This window comes from Diplotaxodon limnothrissa, linkage group LG20 (assembly GCF_057381915.1).
Source record: "Diplotaxodon limnothrissa isolate DT_005_m linkage group LG20, D_limnothrissa_male_GT1.1, whole genome shotgun sequence".
Classification (NCBI taxonomy): Eukaryota; Metazoa; Chordata; class Actinopteri; order Cichliformes; family Cichlidae; genus Diplotaxodon; species Diplotaxodon limnothrissa.
Window position 1 is genome coordinate 29,013,684 of NC_140615.1, and position 16,102 is coordinate 29,029,785.

The 16,102-nt window shown below is 39.1% G+C and overlaps 1 protein-coding gene across 1 annotated transcript; it reads right to left on the reverse strand.

The window, feature by feature from the left end:
• Positions 1-212: 212 nt before the first annotated feature.
• LOC146611133 (deoxynucleoside triphosphate triphosphohydrolase SAMHD1-like) lies at positions 213-7,272 on the reverse strand. The gene is made up of 15 exons (XM_085344042.1): positions 7,237-7,272; positions 6,730-6,890; positions 6,499-6,614; positions 6,221-6,294; positions 5,676-5,822; positions 5,490-5,590; positions 5,261-5,369; positions 5,082-5,173; positions 4,870-4,985; positions 4,140-4,273; positions 1,020-1,049; positions 869-934; positions 640-744; positions 419-547; positions 213-236 (listed from the first exon to the last, which is right to left on the reverse strand). The coding sequence occupies exons 1-15, from the start codon at positions 7,270-7,272 to the stop codon at positions 213-215; spliced, it is 1,440 nt and encodes a 479-aa protein (XP_085200168.1).
• Positions 7,273-16,102: the final 8,830 nt, after the last annotated feature.

A 16,102-nucleotide genomic window follows, 5' to 3' on the forward strand; every position in this document is an offset into this window, starting at 1 on the left:
TACTATCCTGGGAAACGTAAAATGATTGGCTAGAAGTGTATCACAGCTCAGGAAAAAAAAAGCACCGAAATAAAGCACCGAAATGTGCGCTGCTTTTCGGTCTGGTTACTACCGTTTATGTCAGAACCGGTGCCATCATGGCACCGGACACCGGTACCCATCCCTAGCAGTAACACAAAAAACCTAATTTCTCAGTGTTTCCCATCTTCATTTCATGGAGTTGCTCTGTCTCGATCCTGTATATATAAAAGGACACAGACAAGTTCATTAGTACAACCAAAAGGTCAAAAGTGTAATGCTAACTCGAGGCTCTGACAGGATATGCAGGTTTAACTGCAGCTTTCTTCTTTATGTTCTCATCATATTGCTTGTAACATGGTAATGCCTCCCACTGCCATCAAACAGAACAAAGTGTTACCTCAGTTAGAAAGTCATTTTCGTGACACCAGCTTTGAAAGCAGAACTTAGCATCTCTCAGACTCGCTGAGTTCTTACAGTAAACTCTGAGGATCTTCTCAGCAAAGCACACTGGGAGAAGCTTGGACACCTGACAACAAGGACAGTAACATAAAAGCTGTTTTACAGAGACATCTTCAGAAAGAACACACAGCTCATGCAAAGACATGCAGTAGTTCTGACCTGTTCTCTGGAAATCTTGAATGCTTCAGTAGGCTTAGCCTTAGTGTAGAAATATGTGGTATTGATGGGGTCCTTGTTTTTCATCCCATAGTCCAAAGTGACAACCTAAACGAGCAGTGTTCACATGTACATTATGACTCAGTCGAGGTTGGCAACACAATTTAGCTAAAAAAACAAAAGCCAAGATTTTAAGAATTAATTACTGAGTATAATTAGAATAAAAACTCACTATAATTTCAAAGTTGTCTTTTGGAATGACTTTAACCAGTTCATTTTCCAAGCTGTCCTTCATCTTCTGACAGATGGAGGAAAGAACATGTGCTGTCATTGTGTTATCATTGTTTTGCTGATCTCTTTTTATGATCACTTTTCACTCTTACTTTTATTTCCTCTTGGTCTTCTTTCTTGAGCTGAGAAAGGGAGAGAAGAGTCACATCATCTCTCTTTTTTAGCGCACTCACACACCACAAATATTGTAATCAACTTTATTTTTTACAGCAATAAAATAAAATGCAGGTTAAACTGAGCTAATAAGCTATTATGTAGGTGACTATGAATGACTCACTTAGGATTTAAATGGTTTCAAAATGGTATCAAGATCAGCTACGATGAATTCAGTTTAACTCTGTCTCAAATATTGAGAACATCGGGCAGTACAGTGGCGTGGTGATTAGCACTGTTCCCTCACACCAAGAAGGTCCTGAGTTCAACTTCGCATCTGGCCAGGACCTTTCTGTGTGGAGTTTAATGTTCTTTTGGAGGTTTTCTCCAGGTACTCCAGCTTCCTCCCACAGTCCAATGACATGTAAGTAGTGGGGTTAGGTTAAGTGGGGAATCTAAATTGCCCGCAGGTGGGTATGGTTGTCTGTCTCCCTGCATAAGCCCTGCGTCAGGCTGGCTCACTGCTTTTGGCTAGTTTTGCTTTTGGCAAGGGTCAGTGTCACTACTGGAAGACTGATGCAATACATGTTCCCTACAGAGGCTGTCCAAATCTTCCAGAATGGCACATTAATACAAGCCACTGCCAGATGTTCTTCTGTGTCTCCCAGTACAGTCTCAAGAGAATGGAGGAGAATCCAGGGCATTAACAGCAGTAACTCTAGGAGAGCAGGAAAGTGCCATAGAAGGTCCTGTCCAGAGCAGTATCTGCTCTTTTGCACCACGCATTTGCCATTAAATACCAGAAATGACAAGTCTACCACTGGAACTCTGCACTTTTCACAGATGAGAGCTGAACACATAAGAAAGGCTCACATTGGACAGCTGTGAAAGGGTCTGGAGAAGCCATGGAAAATGTGATGCTGCCTGTAACATTGTTTAGCATGACCAGTTTGAGGTTTTATAAGTGATGGTCTGGGGAGCCATATCCATGGAGAGACACACAAACCTCTACAGGTTATGCAACAGATCTTGGGTTGAAGTCCCACGCTTACAGGCCCTATGCTGGTGCATTGGGTCCTGGATTCCTCCTGGTGCATGACAATATCAGTCCTGATGTGGTGGGAGTATGCAGGCAGTTCCCGGAGGACAATTTCCATTTATTTTACGGCTAGATACTAGCCTGTACAGGCCTTTACACATCTACAGTAATTTCCTGCCTTTTTTCTAATGTAAATCTTACAGAAGCTTTTTAGTTCAAACTCTCAATGTACACCTGGTAGTCTGTTGGGATCGAGTTTGAATTATGTTCATACCATAAACGAACCTTCTCCAAAAGCCCCTTTTTATTAGTACCTAATTGGATCTACTCGCCACAGTTTTCAGGGTTTTCTATTAGGTCATAGTACCTTGTACCAGGTACTAAAACAGCGCCTGCTCAGTCAGAGTTCAAAGCGATCTGAGCAGGTACTAAAATGTGATGTGGTCAGACCTCATGCCACCAACTGACTGGTCAGTGGTGTCACTCAATGAGTCATGAGATCATCTGATGGGGCCACAGGGTCTTGGTGCAGTTGTTTTGGTCCACACCTGAAAACAATAAAAATAAACTAACAGATGCAGCAAAATGTGTCAAACTAACCACCATGTTAGCTGCTGCCCCAGCTGTGAAGAGGTGGGGAAGAGAAGAGCAGTGATGAGAATAACAGCATTTTTCAGTAACTAGTAATCTAACTCATTACTATTTCTACTGTTAGAATGCTGTTACCGTTACTAAAAAGAAAATGCTGCACGGACACATTACTATTTGTAAACACACAGACAGTTGAAGCTGTCTACAGCTTACCTACAATGTAGCTTGCCATCGCCAGTGTGTGAATGTGTGTGTGAATGGGTGAATGACTGAATGTAGTGTAAAGCGCTTTGGGGTCCTATGGACTAGAAAAGCGCTATACAAATGCAGGCCATTTACCATTTACCTGGAGCGATGGGGGCGAAACAATTGCACAAGTGCTGCTGATTGGCTGAGAAAGAAAACTAGTAAACCATGGTAACATGACCAATTTAAGATGACATAGCAACAAGATGTCATGTGAACCCAAGACAAGCCTCAGTGTCCATTTTTGTGTTTAAAGTGAGGTATTCAGACTATATACCAATTTTTAAATTGTGTTGACAAGAACACGTAAAACCAGAGCCATGATAAAAAATGTTCGCATTTTTTTTTCCTGAATGCTATTGTCAAATTTACATCTAAGGACAGCGCTAGCAAGCACTCTCTGCTTATGACCAAACAAATATAAAATAAAAAACACCCCTTTCCTATTGGTGGAAAAATGTACCATGTCAACCAATCAAAAAATCATATGGCAACATGGGGCATTTGTTGTTTAGGAAGAAGGGTAATTTTTTTAGAGTGACGGGAGCGAGAGAGAGTGAGAGTTTTGAGATGTGAGATTTGTGACATTTAATGTGTTTGGAGTGTGTAGTTAGTGTGTGTGTGTCAGAACAATGAGGCGACTGGTGAATGTCACAGTTGCAGCTAAAAAGTCACCAGAGACAGATTACAGTGTAAATGTTGTCTCTAGGTGGAAAATGGGATGAGTGATACACCTCGTGCAGTCAGGCCAGCAGGTATCAGGTTTGAGATGATGTCTTCTGTCTTATAGTGGACAAAAAATATTTTTTGGAGTGGCACAAATAATTTGTATGGCATCTTATTTGATGCAGAACACCAGATTGTTCTGTAAATAGTTTGAAATGGCCATAAAAGAATCCCATTGCAAATAACTATTTGCAATAACTGTCGTTTGTTTATAAATTTACAATTTATATTTACATTTCAAGTTATGATCTGTTAAACATGTTTGTGGTTGTTACAGTAAAAAATATAACCTTTTCTACTCAGATCTTATGTTTTTTGTCTGATTTTAGATCAATTATGGTAATTGTGTCAAAATGAAAAACTAACTGTAAATTCAGAAATATGAGGTTGTGCTGAAAAGAATGATACCAAATGACAGCAAAGCAAGATAAATAGTTTTTAAAGGTGATATGCAGAGGTAGGTGGGCCAAAAAAGCCTGGGCCAAGTTTTTGTCCCAGTCCATCCCTGATTGCACACCTTGGCTTCACCCATAAACTGGTACAGGTCTCGAGACATGATCCTCTGCAGAATCATCCTTGCTTCCTCCAGAGGAGAGGGAGTGAATTCATTTGAACAAGAACAAGGGTGGAGTATTCTTTCAATCATTTGATCTGCAGAGTAAACAGACAAAGTTAAGATCAGGTCAATTCAAGTAAACCAAAGAAACATTCACAACTTCATCAGTAATGTCATATAAAGAAAGACACACAAAAAATTGATTAACATTAATAAACAAAACAAAATAAGCAAGCGATAAAGCAAGCAAAGCATTAGTAATACTGCAGTATTAAATAAATAAATTTACAGTTTACTATAAACTAGTAGAGACGTATCCGTCATACTGAAGAATCAACCTGACATCATGGCAAATCCTGTAATAGTCACGCCAGTCAACAGTTTTTTTTTTTCCATGCTGTGCATCTCCAAAGTGTGAAAAAAAAACCCACAAATGCAGAAGTTGCAGTAAGTTGCAATAAACTGCAGTAACAGCAGAGTGAGATTTTTTTTTTCAATTTCAAACCAACATGAAAATAATCATTGGTATTTTAAACAGATGTTGTTAATTCATTTACATACATATTAGCCACCTTCTTTAATAGTTTCTGAATAGAAAATGAAATATATATAAAATATATATGAAATATATAAAATAATATATATAAATACGGTATATAAAATGAAATATGTAGAGCATGTTTTCCACTACCTGTCAGCTTTGTGTAGGCTTCCATGTCAGTTTTAGCTTTGGAGAGACAGAACGTTGTCCCTCCTGAACCTTTAGTCAGGATGTACTGATCTGCTTTCAAGAGGGCGTCTTTGATCCTGGATAAAAAAAAAAGACCCAGTATATGACTTTATGGGAACTCTGTAGATGAAATAAATGTTGTCTTACAATAGAATTACACAGTTGGTACTTACATAATTTCTACACTCTTGGTCACTCTGTGCTGGTAGGCTCTTCTGTGGAGAGAGTTCCTTGTGTGGAACATGTCATACAGGTTTGCCACTTCCTGTTGAGACCATCGCCTATAGTTTAGTCACAGCCAATCAGATAATGAATTACTCATTAAAAACTGATAAAAAGCAGGGATCCACACCTTGTCTCTAGAGCAAATGTGCTTCCTCCCATTCACATCACACACCCTGGCAAACATGATGAAGCGTTGATGGTCAAAGTTGTTCTGGATGCCCAGGTGGTGGCAGTCCCTGAGATACGAGTGAGGAATTACATCAATTTAATTACATTTATTATGGTAAACCCTCCAAAACACCTTTAAGACTTGCTGTAGATAGAAATACTGAGTTTGTCATCAACACAAGTCCCACCTGGCAAAGTAGTCGAATTTGTCCACATCAATCCCATTTTGCTTGTTTGACACAATTTCATAGAGGAAGGATTTATTCTCATCTCGACCTTCATACGGCCACTGTGGAGACGACACCAGAATTGACGTTCGTGACAGCGATGATAACGAATGGTTTCATAATATTCAGACAGTAACTGGCCAGTACCTCAGCGTCATCAATCTTTAGAGGTTTAATCATCTCCTTGATAAATGTCAGGTCAGGTGGGAGTATCAGTCCATAACGCTCCATCTCTTGTGCCAGACTATTCGCCACCACCAGATGATCAAACATCTCTAAAGAGGCATCCTCATGCTGCAAGAGATACATTATTATTGTTTATATTAAGAACAGAATTCAAATGGTTGAAAGTTTAAAATGATCAGATACAACATACAGAATCAAATTTGAGCACATGACCATCTCTTAATAGAGGTAATTAGTGTCAGTATTCCAGTTTTAACCAGAGGTTCTCAACTTTTATGAGTCAGACATGATGAGCGTGGACATAATAGTGGTATGGCTTCTTCTAGCAGAAAATGATGTTTGTTTGTGCTGATAATTGTTAACACTGTGTTGTTTCTATCATTTAGTGCCATGTGTACTTTATTTCCTCAAGATGGCATCTGACAGTGTTTTCAAATATATTTGATTTTTGTGGGTGGCCATTATGTCGCGTCTCACAGTAGAGAAAAAAAAAAATTTTCACGTACCTTCCAGTCTTTATGTTCTGGGTCTGCTTCGGGGTTGAACATTCCATCAAAAAGATGGGAAAAAGGTCCATGTCCTTCATGGAGAAACAAATGTAAAAAAAATAAAATAATAATTAAAGCCTCCTGTTATAGTTCACACACACACACACACACACACACACACACACACACACACACACTGACCATTTGCCTTTTTCATTTTACCAAGCATGTTTTATTTTACACTGGCTAGTATTATAAACTTGATGCTATTAGAGTGAAAGACGTGCAGCACTTACCCAGGTCATGACAGAGACCTGCAATTTGCACACAAAGGACGTCTCGTTCACTGATGTCGAGTTCTGGCTGTTTCAGCCTCAGAGTTTTTGCAAGTTCTCCTGCTAAGTGCCCCACCCTGTATCACCAAAAACCACACACACACACACACACACACACACACACACACTTCATCATGCAGCACTGAAAGAAAAGCATTACTAGTGTATCTGACTGTAAACAAGTGGACATACCCTATTGAGTGTTCAAAGCGGTTGTGCGATGCTCCTGGAAAAACGAAATAACCGCCCCCAAGCTGCTTTATGTTTCGTAGTCTCTGAAACTGAGGTGTGTCTATGATCTTGACAAGTAGTGGATGTAACTCGATGTGGCCATGGATGGGATCATTAAACACCTGTGTGAAGAGAAATGAACAAAAAATAGACAAACTTAGAGGGTTTTGGAGGACTTGGTCTCAGATTTTCGGTGAGTAAACACTGTGCCTCATGCTAGGTCAAATTTTCTGTCACCTTGCCTTTGACCAAAGCACTGGCAGCTGGCCAGCCTACTGACATTATGTCTAAGGTGAGTTAAATATAAAGATTGTATTTCCCTAAAAAGATCATCAAATGATATCTTACATAGACAAATCTGATACACATATATTATGAATTCACATTTTTATAAAGTGCTAATCACAACAGTAAGTTAGACCACACACCAAAGACCATATTATATAAGATACTTTCATGTTACATCACCTTGTTTAAATCTTTGATGTTCAAGTGCTTCTCCATAGTGCTGTAAATGTTTAAATGACCAAAGATTACAGTTTTGCACATCATGCATTCTGGATATAAAAGGAAGCAGTCAATGAATGTAATTGTAATTTTTCAATACTGGTCAAGTATGAGAACTTACCAGTTCTTCCAGTTTTTTATTGAAACTGACACTTCAGTTTCTCATTGTTCTCTGAATTAAAGCACAGAACAAATAAACAACTTTTTAAGTTAAAAAATAAATCATAGAATCTATTTATAAACAAACATTTTCTAATCTTCTGACTCATCAAAGCAGCTGCCTTTAACAGATATAACAGTTGTGTTTATGCCCTTCTTTCTACATCAGAAGCCAAATATTCTTCAGAAATGTCTTCCTAACTGTTGCATAAATGTGTGGCTCTTCTGGGTTTCTTTGCTTCCACTCTTCCGTCCAGCTCATTCCAAACCAGCTTGATGTGGTTTAAGTCTGGAGACTGTGCTGGCCACTCCATGTTGTCAAGCTTGCCTTCTTGTTCTTTTTTCCTAAGATAGATCTGTAATAGCCTGGACTCGTGTTTTGGGTCATTATCTTGCTGTAGGATGAACCCCTGACCAACTAGGTGCATACCAGAGGCCACTGCAGAATGCTATGGTAGCAATTTTGGTTCAGGATGCCTCTCACTCTGTAAAAGTCACCTGTATCCAACAAAAACACCCAAACCATGCTTCCTCCTTAATGTTTGACATTTGATGCCACAAAGTAAGGAACCAACATTTTGCCTAATCAACAGTGTGCAAAAATCCTGCATGATGAACCAAAGATTTCACATTTGATTCATCAGTCCATAACACCTTCCATTATTCAGCAGTCCATTGGTGGCATTTCATGGCCCAGGCAAACCTTTTTTTTCATGTTTTGATGTCTAAGTAGACTTTTTTGCATTGATGTGTTTTTGTATTGATATAGACAAACCATGACAGAGACGCAACCATTAACTTCTTTATGAATTAGAAAAAAAGATGTTAAATCTTCTGATATTATGATTTTTCTCAAATACATTAGATTAGTGCTATCACTACAGGGGACAATGCTGCAGCCTAATTTGGTCTTGAGCTGCACGTTTACAAGGAAACAGGATGATGCTTTGCCTTCTTTTACTTTAAACGGACATCTCAGTTCAGTTCTATTCACTGACGCTGTATGCACATTTTTAGATTTGGTAGAAACTCATTCACTGCAAAGTGTCCTGTACGTATTTCATCTACTGGCAAGCATAAGCCCCTTAATTAAAATGATACTTTCAATCATACAATACAATTATTTTTGTTATCCAAAGATTTTCACATTCACATTTGACAAAAAAAAAAAAAAAGTAGAAACAAATATTAAAGAAGTTAATTTATTTGCTTTATTTTAAAAAATCGTTTTCATAATTGAATTTTATGTCTGATTAATTTCTGAATTCTCAGACTGGTCCAGTGTGCAGGCCAAAATATGGGTATAAAAACATGAATTCACTTTGACTTAGAGTCTTAAACAAGTTTTTCACAGATTTAAAAACAATATTTTTGCTTTATTGTTTTTAATGACAGCTGGTCTAATAAATGTGTTAAGCACTGCAACAGTATGACATGGATTCAGTCTAATATCCAAAACTATTTATAAAAACAACTTTGCACGATTCGGAGGTTTGATAAATTAATCTGGGAACACTCCTGTGAGTAAAGCTTTCATACAAAAATGAAATCACTTAAAATACAAGAAAATGTTATTTTATAAAGCCCACTGAGCCTGGACATAAACCCAAAGCTTCATGAGATTTTTTAAAAACAGGTATGAGATGAATAAACACCTTGAGAGAAAATATGAAACAAAGTTTGACTTACCAAATCTGCTTATGAACTAAACAATAGTAGTAAAGCACTCCGAGATCTCCCGAGTGACGACAAAGATTTTTTTCCTTTCAATGTGGAAACGTTCACGTGATCTTTTTTTTTTTTTTTGGGCTTTGTTTTGCTTTAGTCTGATGTCACTGAATGCGTTTCACATTCAGTCACCTTGCTTATTCTGTAATCGGGTGTCATTACACTGACTACAGTACTACTGACGCTGTGATAAAGCCCCGTGAATATGTCGAATCTTTCCAGCCAATTGCTTCGCCCAAACGCAGATCACACGAAGCCCCGTTCAACAGCTCATTTGGAAATACTGACATCTGCTGGTCATTCACTGTACAGCAGCCCTGCTGTGATATATCAGTGAGTATGTGAACGTGATCATGTATCAATTGCAGAATACCCTTATGAGGTGTGTGTGTGTGTGTGTGTGTGTGTGTGTGTGTGTGTGTGTGTGTGTGTGTGTGTGTGTGTGTGAGTGAGTGAGTGAGTGAGAGAAACTAGCCATCCTATTTGAGAAGATGTATGCTATCATTGGATGGTATTATGTCAAATTATGTCAAATGCTCACAAAATACTGATAATTTTAGCATTTTTAGTGGCTCCATAATGTGCTTGCAATCTCCTCGGAATCACCTCAAACCCAGATCATGTAAAACACTCCCTGTAATGTATTTTCAACAGCTTGAATCACATAATGAGGGAGTCTCGTTGTTTCAGAGAAAGGGGGCCTCGTTTGTCTTTGGTCAGATGACATTCTGAAGAACTACCTACACAGTTTAGGACAAAGAAAATTGTACACAATGGTCATTAAGAATGGGGTGCAAAAGAAAGGAGATGTGAAACCCTAAAGAAGCAAAATTGAGATTTCAGTGTTTCCTTTTTTGATCATCAAATTATCTTTTTATCCAGGGGATACATCATATGATGTTCAGCTGCACATTTGTGAGGTAAGAAAACTTTCTTTACCCCTGTTTACTTGCACTATGATCAGTGTAGAATGGATGTTTTCACAGCAGGTATGGACAGGCATATAATCACAGCTTCCAACAGTGTTTCAGTATTACTATTGTAATGGAGTATTCGTTTTAAAAATGCTGTTTTAAAAGAGACTTGAAAAAAGGTGATTTTAAGCATTCCACAATATCTTTTCCAGAATTTGCATAACTTAAAGCACATTATGTCAGTTTGTTTTAAGAAGCAGGGTTGTAGCCATTTCATTATGATGTCACTCTCAAAGATCACAGAGCAGATCACACAGCATTTGTAGCAGGGGCGATTCTAGAATCAGAGCTTTGGGGGTGCTGAGCATCCAGAGAGCTGCCCAGCCAGGCAAGATAAACCTGTCTCTGTCAGTCCCTGCATCCTTAAATGTTGTCCCGAGTTCTCTCTGACTGTCACTTTGGTGCATTTAAACCCCTCTTCCTCTGATCTGTGTTGAGCTTTTGGAGCAGGTGAGTAAGTGACGGACAAGGTAAGCGACTCATGTTGTAACTCTCAATTTTAAATACACGTAGACATTGAGGGCTAGCAGGAGGGACCATGCGCTTACCTGCTGCTCTCTGGCAGGTAGCTCCATGCCCTCCTGGGTTTTAAATGCACCTTAGAACACACATGCATCAACATTACAATGAGCGGGTGGAGGGAGGTTTGGAGTCTTCTCTCACCCCCGTTCTCTGCGACCTGCTGGAGCAGGGGGGCTAGGAGGAGGAGTTGGCCGTCCGACTGCGGTCTGGAGTGTGGAGCCTTCCTGCTGCTGCGGAGTCGGGGCGGTCTGCCTCCCCCCACCGCAGGGAAAAGGGAAACACCACCTGGGTCTGGGTGCAGTTCCCCGCTCCAGGGGCGAAGGCACCTAGACCCGGTTTGTAGAGTACGCTTGGGGAGTGTGATCGTGTGTACAACGTCTCTTTATGTCTGTCTCCACGTTGGTTGAGTGTGGAGTAAGTGCATATGAGAGCATGAGGGTGGGAATGGATGTTTGTATCTGTGTGTGCCTGTATGTCTGTGTCTATATGTCAGGTTGGGTGTCAGGCGCCACCTCTCTGGGGACATCTCAGGCCCTCCAAGGTTTGGAGCCCTATCTCCCCCTACCACCACTTCCCCTGCCAGTGGCGGACCCCCTCAGACATCGGTGCGTTGGTGGTTCTTTGTGTCCGGGGATGGGCGTCCAGGTACACACCGGCTCACTCCTTGGCGGCCGCTTATCGGGGCCTGGAGCCTGGGGCTCGCTCGGGCCACTTCGGAGGTGGGGTGCCCCCGGCCTCTCGGCCTGGGGCTCGGTCACTCAGGCGCAGCTGGCTGCCGGCGGAGCTCACGGGCGCGTCACTGCAACTCCCCCTGGCTTCTGCTCCGCGGCTGCTGAGTGAGCCCTCATCTGGGACTCTCCTCAGCTCTTTCTGGGACAGTGGCGCGGCTGCCCCTCTGTTGGTCTTCCTTGGTCTCTTGTGTTCTGGGGGCCTCTGGATGTCTGGAGTTTTGATCTCCTCCACACCTGCTTCACGCCCTGGAGGACGGGGCTGTGGCCCCCCCACACCCTCTAGCAGATTATTACATGAAGGAACCTTTTAAAAAAAAACAAAAAACAAGCGCGTCCATGCTCACAGGTGTACACACGGGTGATCACACCCACAAACTACACCCTTTTTGGCTCCTACCTCAAAGCACACTGTGTTCTGTTGATCTTATGTGCTGCACAATAATGTTTAACATTTAGTATTTACTGTCATATTCCCATATATCATTGTGATGTTGTTTATTCTATTACTCTTGTTCTCTTCTGCTTGCTTTCTTTTTTCTCTCTCAGCAGGTGATCCAGGTGATTGATATATGCATTTTTTTTCTGCCCGTTCTGTTGGTTTTTGTCTTTTGCCCTTCTCCCCCGTCCCTCTTCTCAGCTGTTTCTCTTTCCCTCTTTCTTTCTCCCCTTCTTTCCCCCAGTCAAGTCTGTCCCGTATTAAGAGAAAAGAAAAAGAAAAAAAAAAAAAAAAAAAAAAAAAAAGGAATTCATTTCACGTTGAAATACCTGGAGAATTCAACTCTCCTGCGCTCTGTGAATGAAAGTCTCTGCAGTTTAACAAACCAGAGCTGACACTGCCATCCTGTCGTCTCATTAACTGACTCTGATAATGTAACCAGAAGGCCTCAACTTCCGTTCATCAGTGATAGCAGTGTTATTGATTATGTAATTATGTCATCCTCATTTCTCCCTTATGTGGTAGATTTTGAAGTTGATATTTTTGGATATATTGTCATCTTATAAGCATTGTCCTATCTGTGTTGAGCTTACAAATGAAGTGCCAGTAAGGAAAAAATAAATTTAAAGAATAATGAGGGCCAGACTAGACAAAAGATTTTCTTGATAGTCTACATCAGAGGTTAATTAGCAATGCATTCAATTAATTGGATGCAACTGAGGATATGATTGTTAACCAAGAAAAAATGGATTCAGTAGTAACAAAGCTTGAAGATGTATATAAAATTGCAGAGGTTTGATTTGGTATGTTGAAAGAAAAAAGAAAAAAAAAAAAAAAAAAAAACCCTCTTCCTCCCTGTCCTCATCGTCTGTTGTATTCATCTCCATTATCAGTCATCATAATTTTACCATCTGTGTAATTTTGCAAATTTCTTTATTAAATCATAAGATTCTTAAATTCATCAAGTCTCTCTGTGCCTGGGTCCTCGTCACAAAACATGACATCACTGTTTTGTACATTTTAACACAATTGAATCCCCACATTTGTGAAAGAAAAGCCTGTAACAAAACCATCAAATCTGATCAAGGTTATTTAAATGCTGCAAAAGAAGAATGGATTCGAATAAAAAAAAATAATAATAATAATAATAATACATACCCTAACCTTAATTACTGCGGGAGAATAATGAATGATGCTCATAGTGAGTAAGAAGTAAACTGAGTGCATTTTTTGGACAGAGATTCACTTTTAATGTGTATGTATAATATAATACATATACATAAAAAAAACACTCCCGAAACAGAATAAATTGTTATAAATAAATTATTACATAATATTTAAAAAAACTAAAAATGGAGGCAACTTTGCCTGTGGTAGAATGTATACAATGTATGCAGATACTAATTTTACTAATTTAATAATACTAATTTTCTGTTGTAAGATTTACAAGTTTCATTCTTTCATAGTGGTACTTAGGAGAGCTTGACATTTTATCAGGTGGTACACACTGTAAAAAGTTTGAGAAACACTGATAAGTGTATGTGTGCTTTTGGAAAACATTTAAAGCTGCTGTACAGAATCTTTGAAACAAGCTTAAAACATTTTTAGAATATAAACAGAGCACTCTGCTTCTCTTTACAGCTCCTCACGTACGTACTGCGGCAGTCATACAGACAACTGGACAGTCCAAAAGTTGGTCTACCTATTACTGGCTGAGGTTTTAGTAGAGTTGTGGCTGAACCACATAAAAATATATCATTAATTTTAATCTCCCCACTCAGTTATAATGTTATGTTGGAATGTTGTTAAAGAGGGTCAAAATGTTTCAACCCAGTTTGTTTTGCAGATTCTGTATAGCAGCTTTAATATAGGGAGAACACAACTTCCAGAAAATTAGTTTTTTTCCTCTTTGTCAGTTTAACAGTTTGTTGTGCCTGTCACTGTTCCCTGTCTGTTTTCTTGCCTGATTCTTCCTGACCTTGCCCTTTCTCCTCACGTTCCCTCTTTCCTCTCTCCCTCTTTGGACTGACAATCATACACAAATAGATTGTATTCAATTAGATGAAAATTAAATTAATATGAAAAAATACTATTAAGATCACTAATAAAAAAAAAGTCCTCTCAGTGTAGGCCTACTTTCAACCAAAAGGCAAATAACCAAACCACATGAACATCTAATAAAAGATAAACATTGAAACACTGATCCAACATTATTCTTGGTTAACGGATCATTTGATTTTACACTTTTACCTGAATGTGTCTTTTTGAAAAGAAAAAAAAAAAAAAAAAAAAAAAAACTTCCTCATATCCATTATGAACCTGGCTGTCTCTCTGTACACACACACACACACACACACACACACACACACACACCAGGAGTTATAAGGTTAATGGGCATCCAGTCAGTTAGCTAGTTAGTATCCATTTAAAACAGTACAATGGTAATAACTTTAGGCTACAGAAAATTTAAAGTTTTAGATTTTTAAATAGGCTGTATACATTTCAATGGGAGCAACAGGACGGTGAAATGTCGCTGAATTTACTACAGAGCAGGACGGATTGTAGGGTAGCAAACATTGTCCGAAAACACGCTTTCAACACTGCAGGTTACCTGGGTGTAATGTTTTTCAGCTAAAAAGAAACATGGTCTGACTCCTACCCAACTATATAAAGAGTAACTGAAGGTTAAATGCAGCTAATATGTCCTGTTTTAAGCCAGGCACTTACACCTCCGCTCCGCTGTGTCTCAGCCACCATGGCTCTGGCAGCAAGAGCGCTAGAGCCAGAGCAGGGGAGAGCTGGAACAAACCATTTTGGGACGGGGGGGGGGGGGGGGGGGGGGTTCTATACTTTTGTTGTTAAAATGTTACGTCTCAAACAAGTACAGTACTGTATGCTTTTTTTTTTTTTTTTTTTTAAATTAGTGTGTCACACAAACGGCAAATATTGTCAAAAAAAGTAAGAAATCTTTTGGGGTGCTTTGATTCAAATTTCCATTCTATGTTCTAGTTTCCCTCAGCATGTATCACCTGGACAGTCACACCAGTGAAGCTTAAGACCCTTAATGAACCGAACATCAACTCAAAATAAGCACAGATATGCAATGTGTATAAAATACTTCTGACCGTACTTGTAATAAAAGTTAACATAATGGAAGGATCCTCAAATGGACATCTTCAATAAACAACTTTAATGCAATATCAATACTGTGAGAAATACTATTAAATGGAATAATGCTGTAAAGAATGTTATTAATGCAATTATAATGATGCAGGTTATATGGCAGCAATAAAAGAATTTCTGGATCTCCACAATGTCAACCAAAGCACCTGGAAAAGAATTGTGGAGCTCCATAAGTGTGGCTCAATTTTATATACAATTTGGTGCCATTTACAATTAAGAAATACAGATAGTTTCTCCCTTTAGTCTTAAAGTTAATGTTTTTATATTTATCAATCTAAAAAAAATAAACATTTAGTCTGATTTTATGTTACAATTAAAAAAGTGTTTTTATCTGAACAGTGTGTAAATATCTGGTTTCAACTGTATATTTGATGATTGTCCGCACAGAGAGGGAGAGAGAGGAGAATGGGGACAGAACAGAGATGGAACATGAGCAGGTGAGACACATGTTAGTCAAATGGTTGTTTACCAAAAGTATCACTGTATAATAGGTACTCATGTATCTCGTACCTAGTGTTTCTTTTTAGGTTTGTTATTTTTCAAATTCTACATTTATTAAGTTATGCAGGCTTGTTTGCACAACAAGGCTAAATAATTATATAAACTTTTCTGAATCTAAATAGTGTACTTTGGTAGTGTAAGGCAGTGACTGGAATAAGTCACAAGGTGTCGCTGTTGTGCTGCATATATGTTGTAAATTTTAGCAATTTTGACCATTTGTCCTCTGCAGGACACCGTAGTTCAGATTTCTCGTTCGTGCGGGCGCCATCTTGGTTCAGTGTTTACTGTGATTTGCAAAGGTAAGCACTGTCAGTGGCGAACTGCATTGGTTTTGTTTAAAAATAAGTGTTCCACTGTGTAAAATAGCGGTTTGTCATTTAAGCCGAGCATATATTTTGTTTATTGAGGAGGTTCATATATTGTCTGATGAGAGTATGAGCAGTTTGTGTGCATGTTTCATTTGGTAATATATGCCGCAATTTCGGGCTTACCGCTAGTTAGTAGAGCACCCATTCGGGCAAAGTAATGCAAGATGAAGCATTAGCTTTTCAGCTGCAGTTTGCTGGTAATCCTGCTATGTTAGTTTTGTGTCA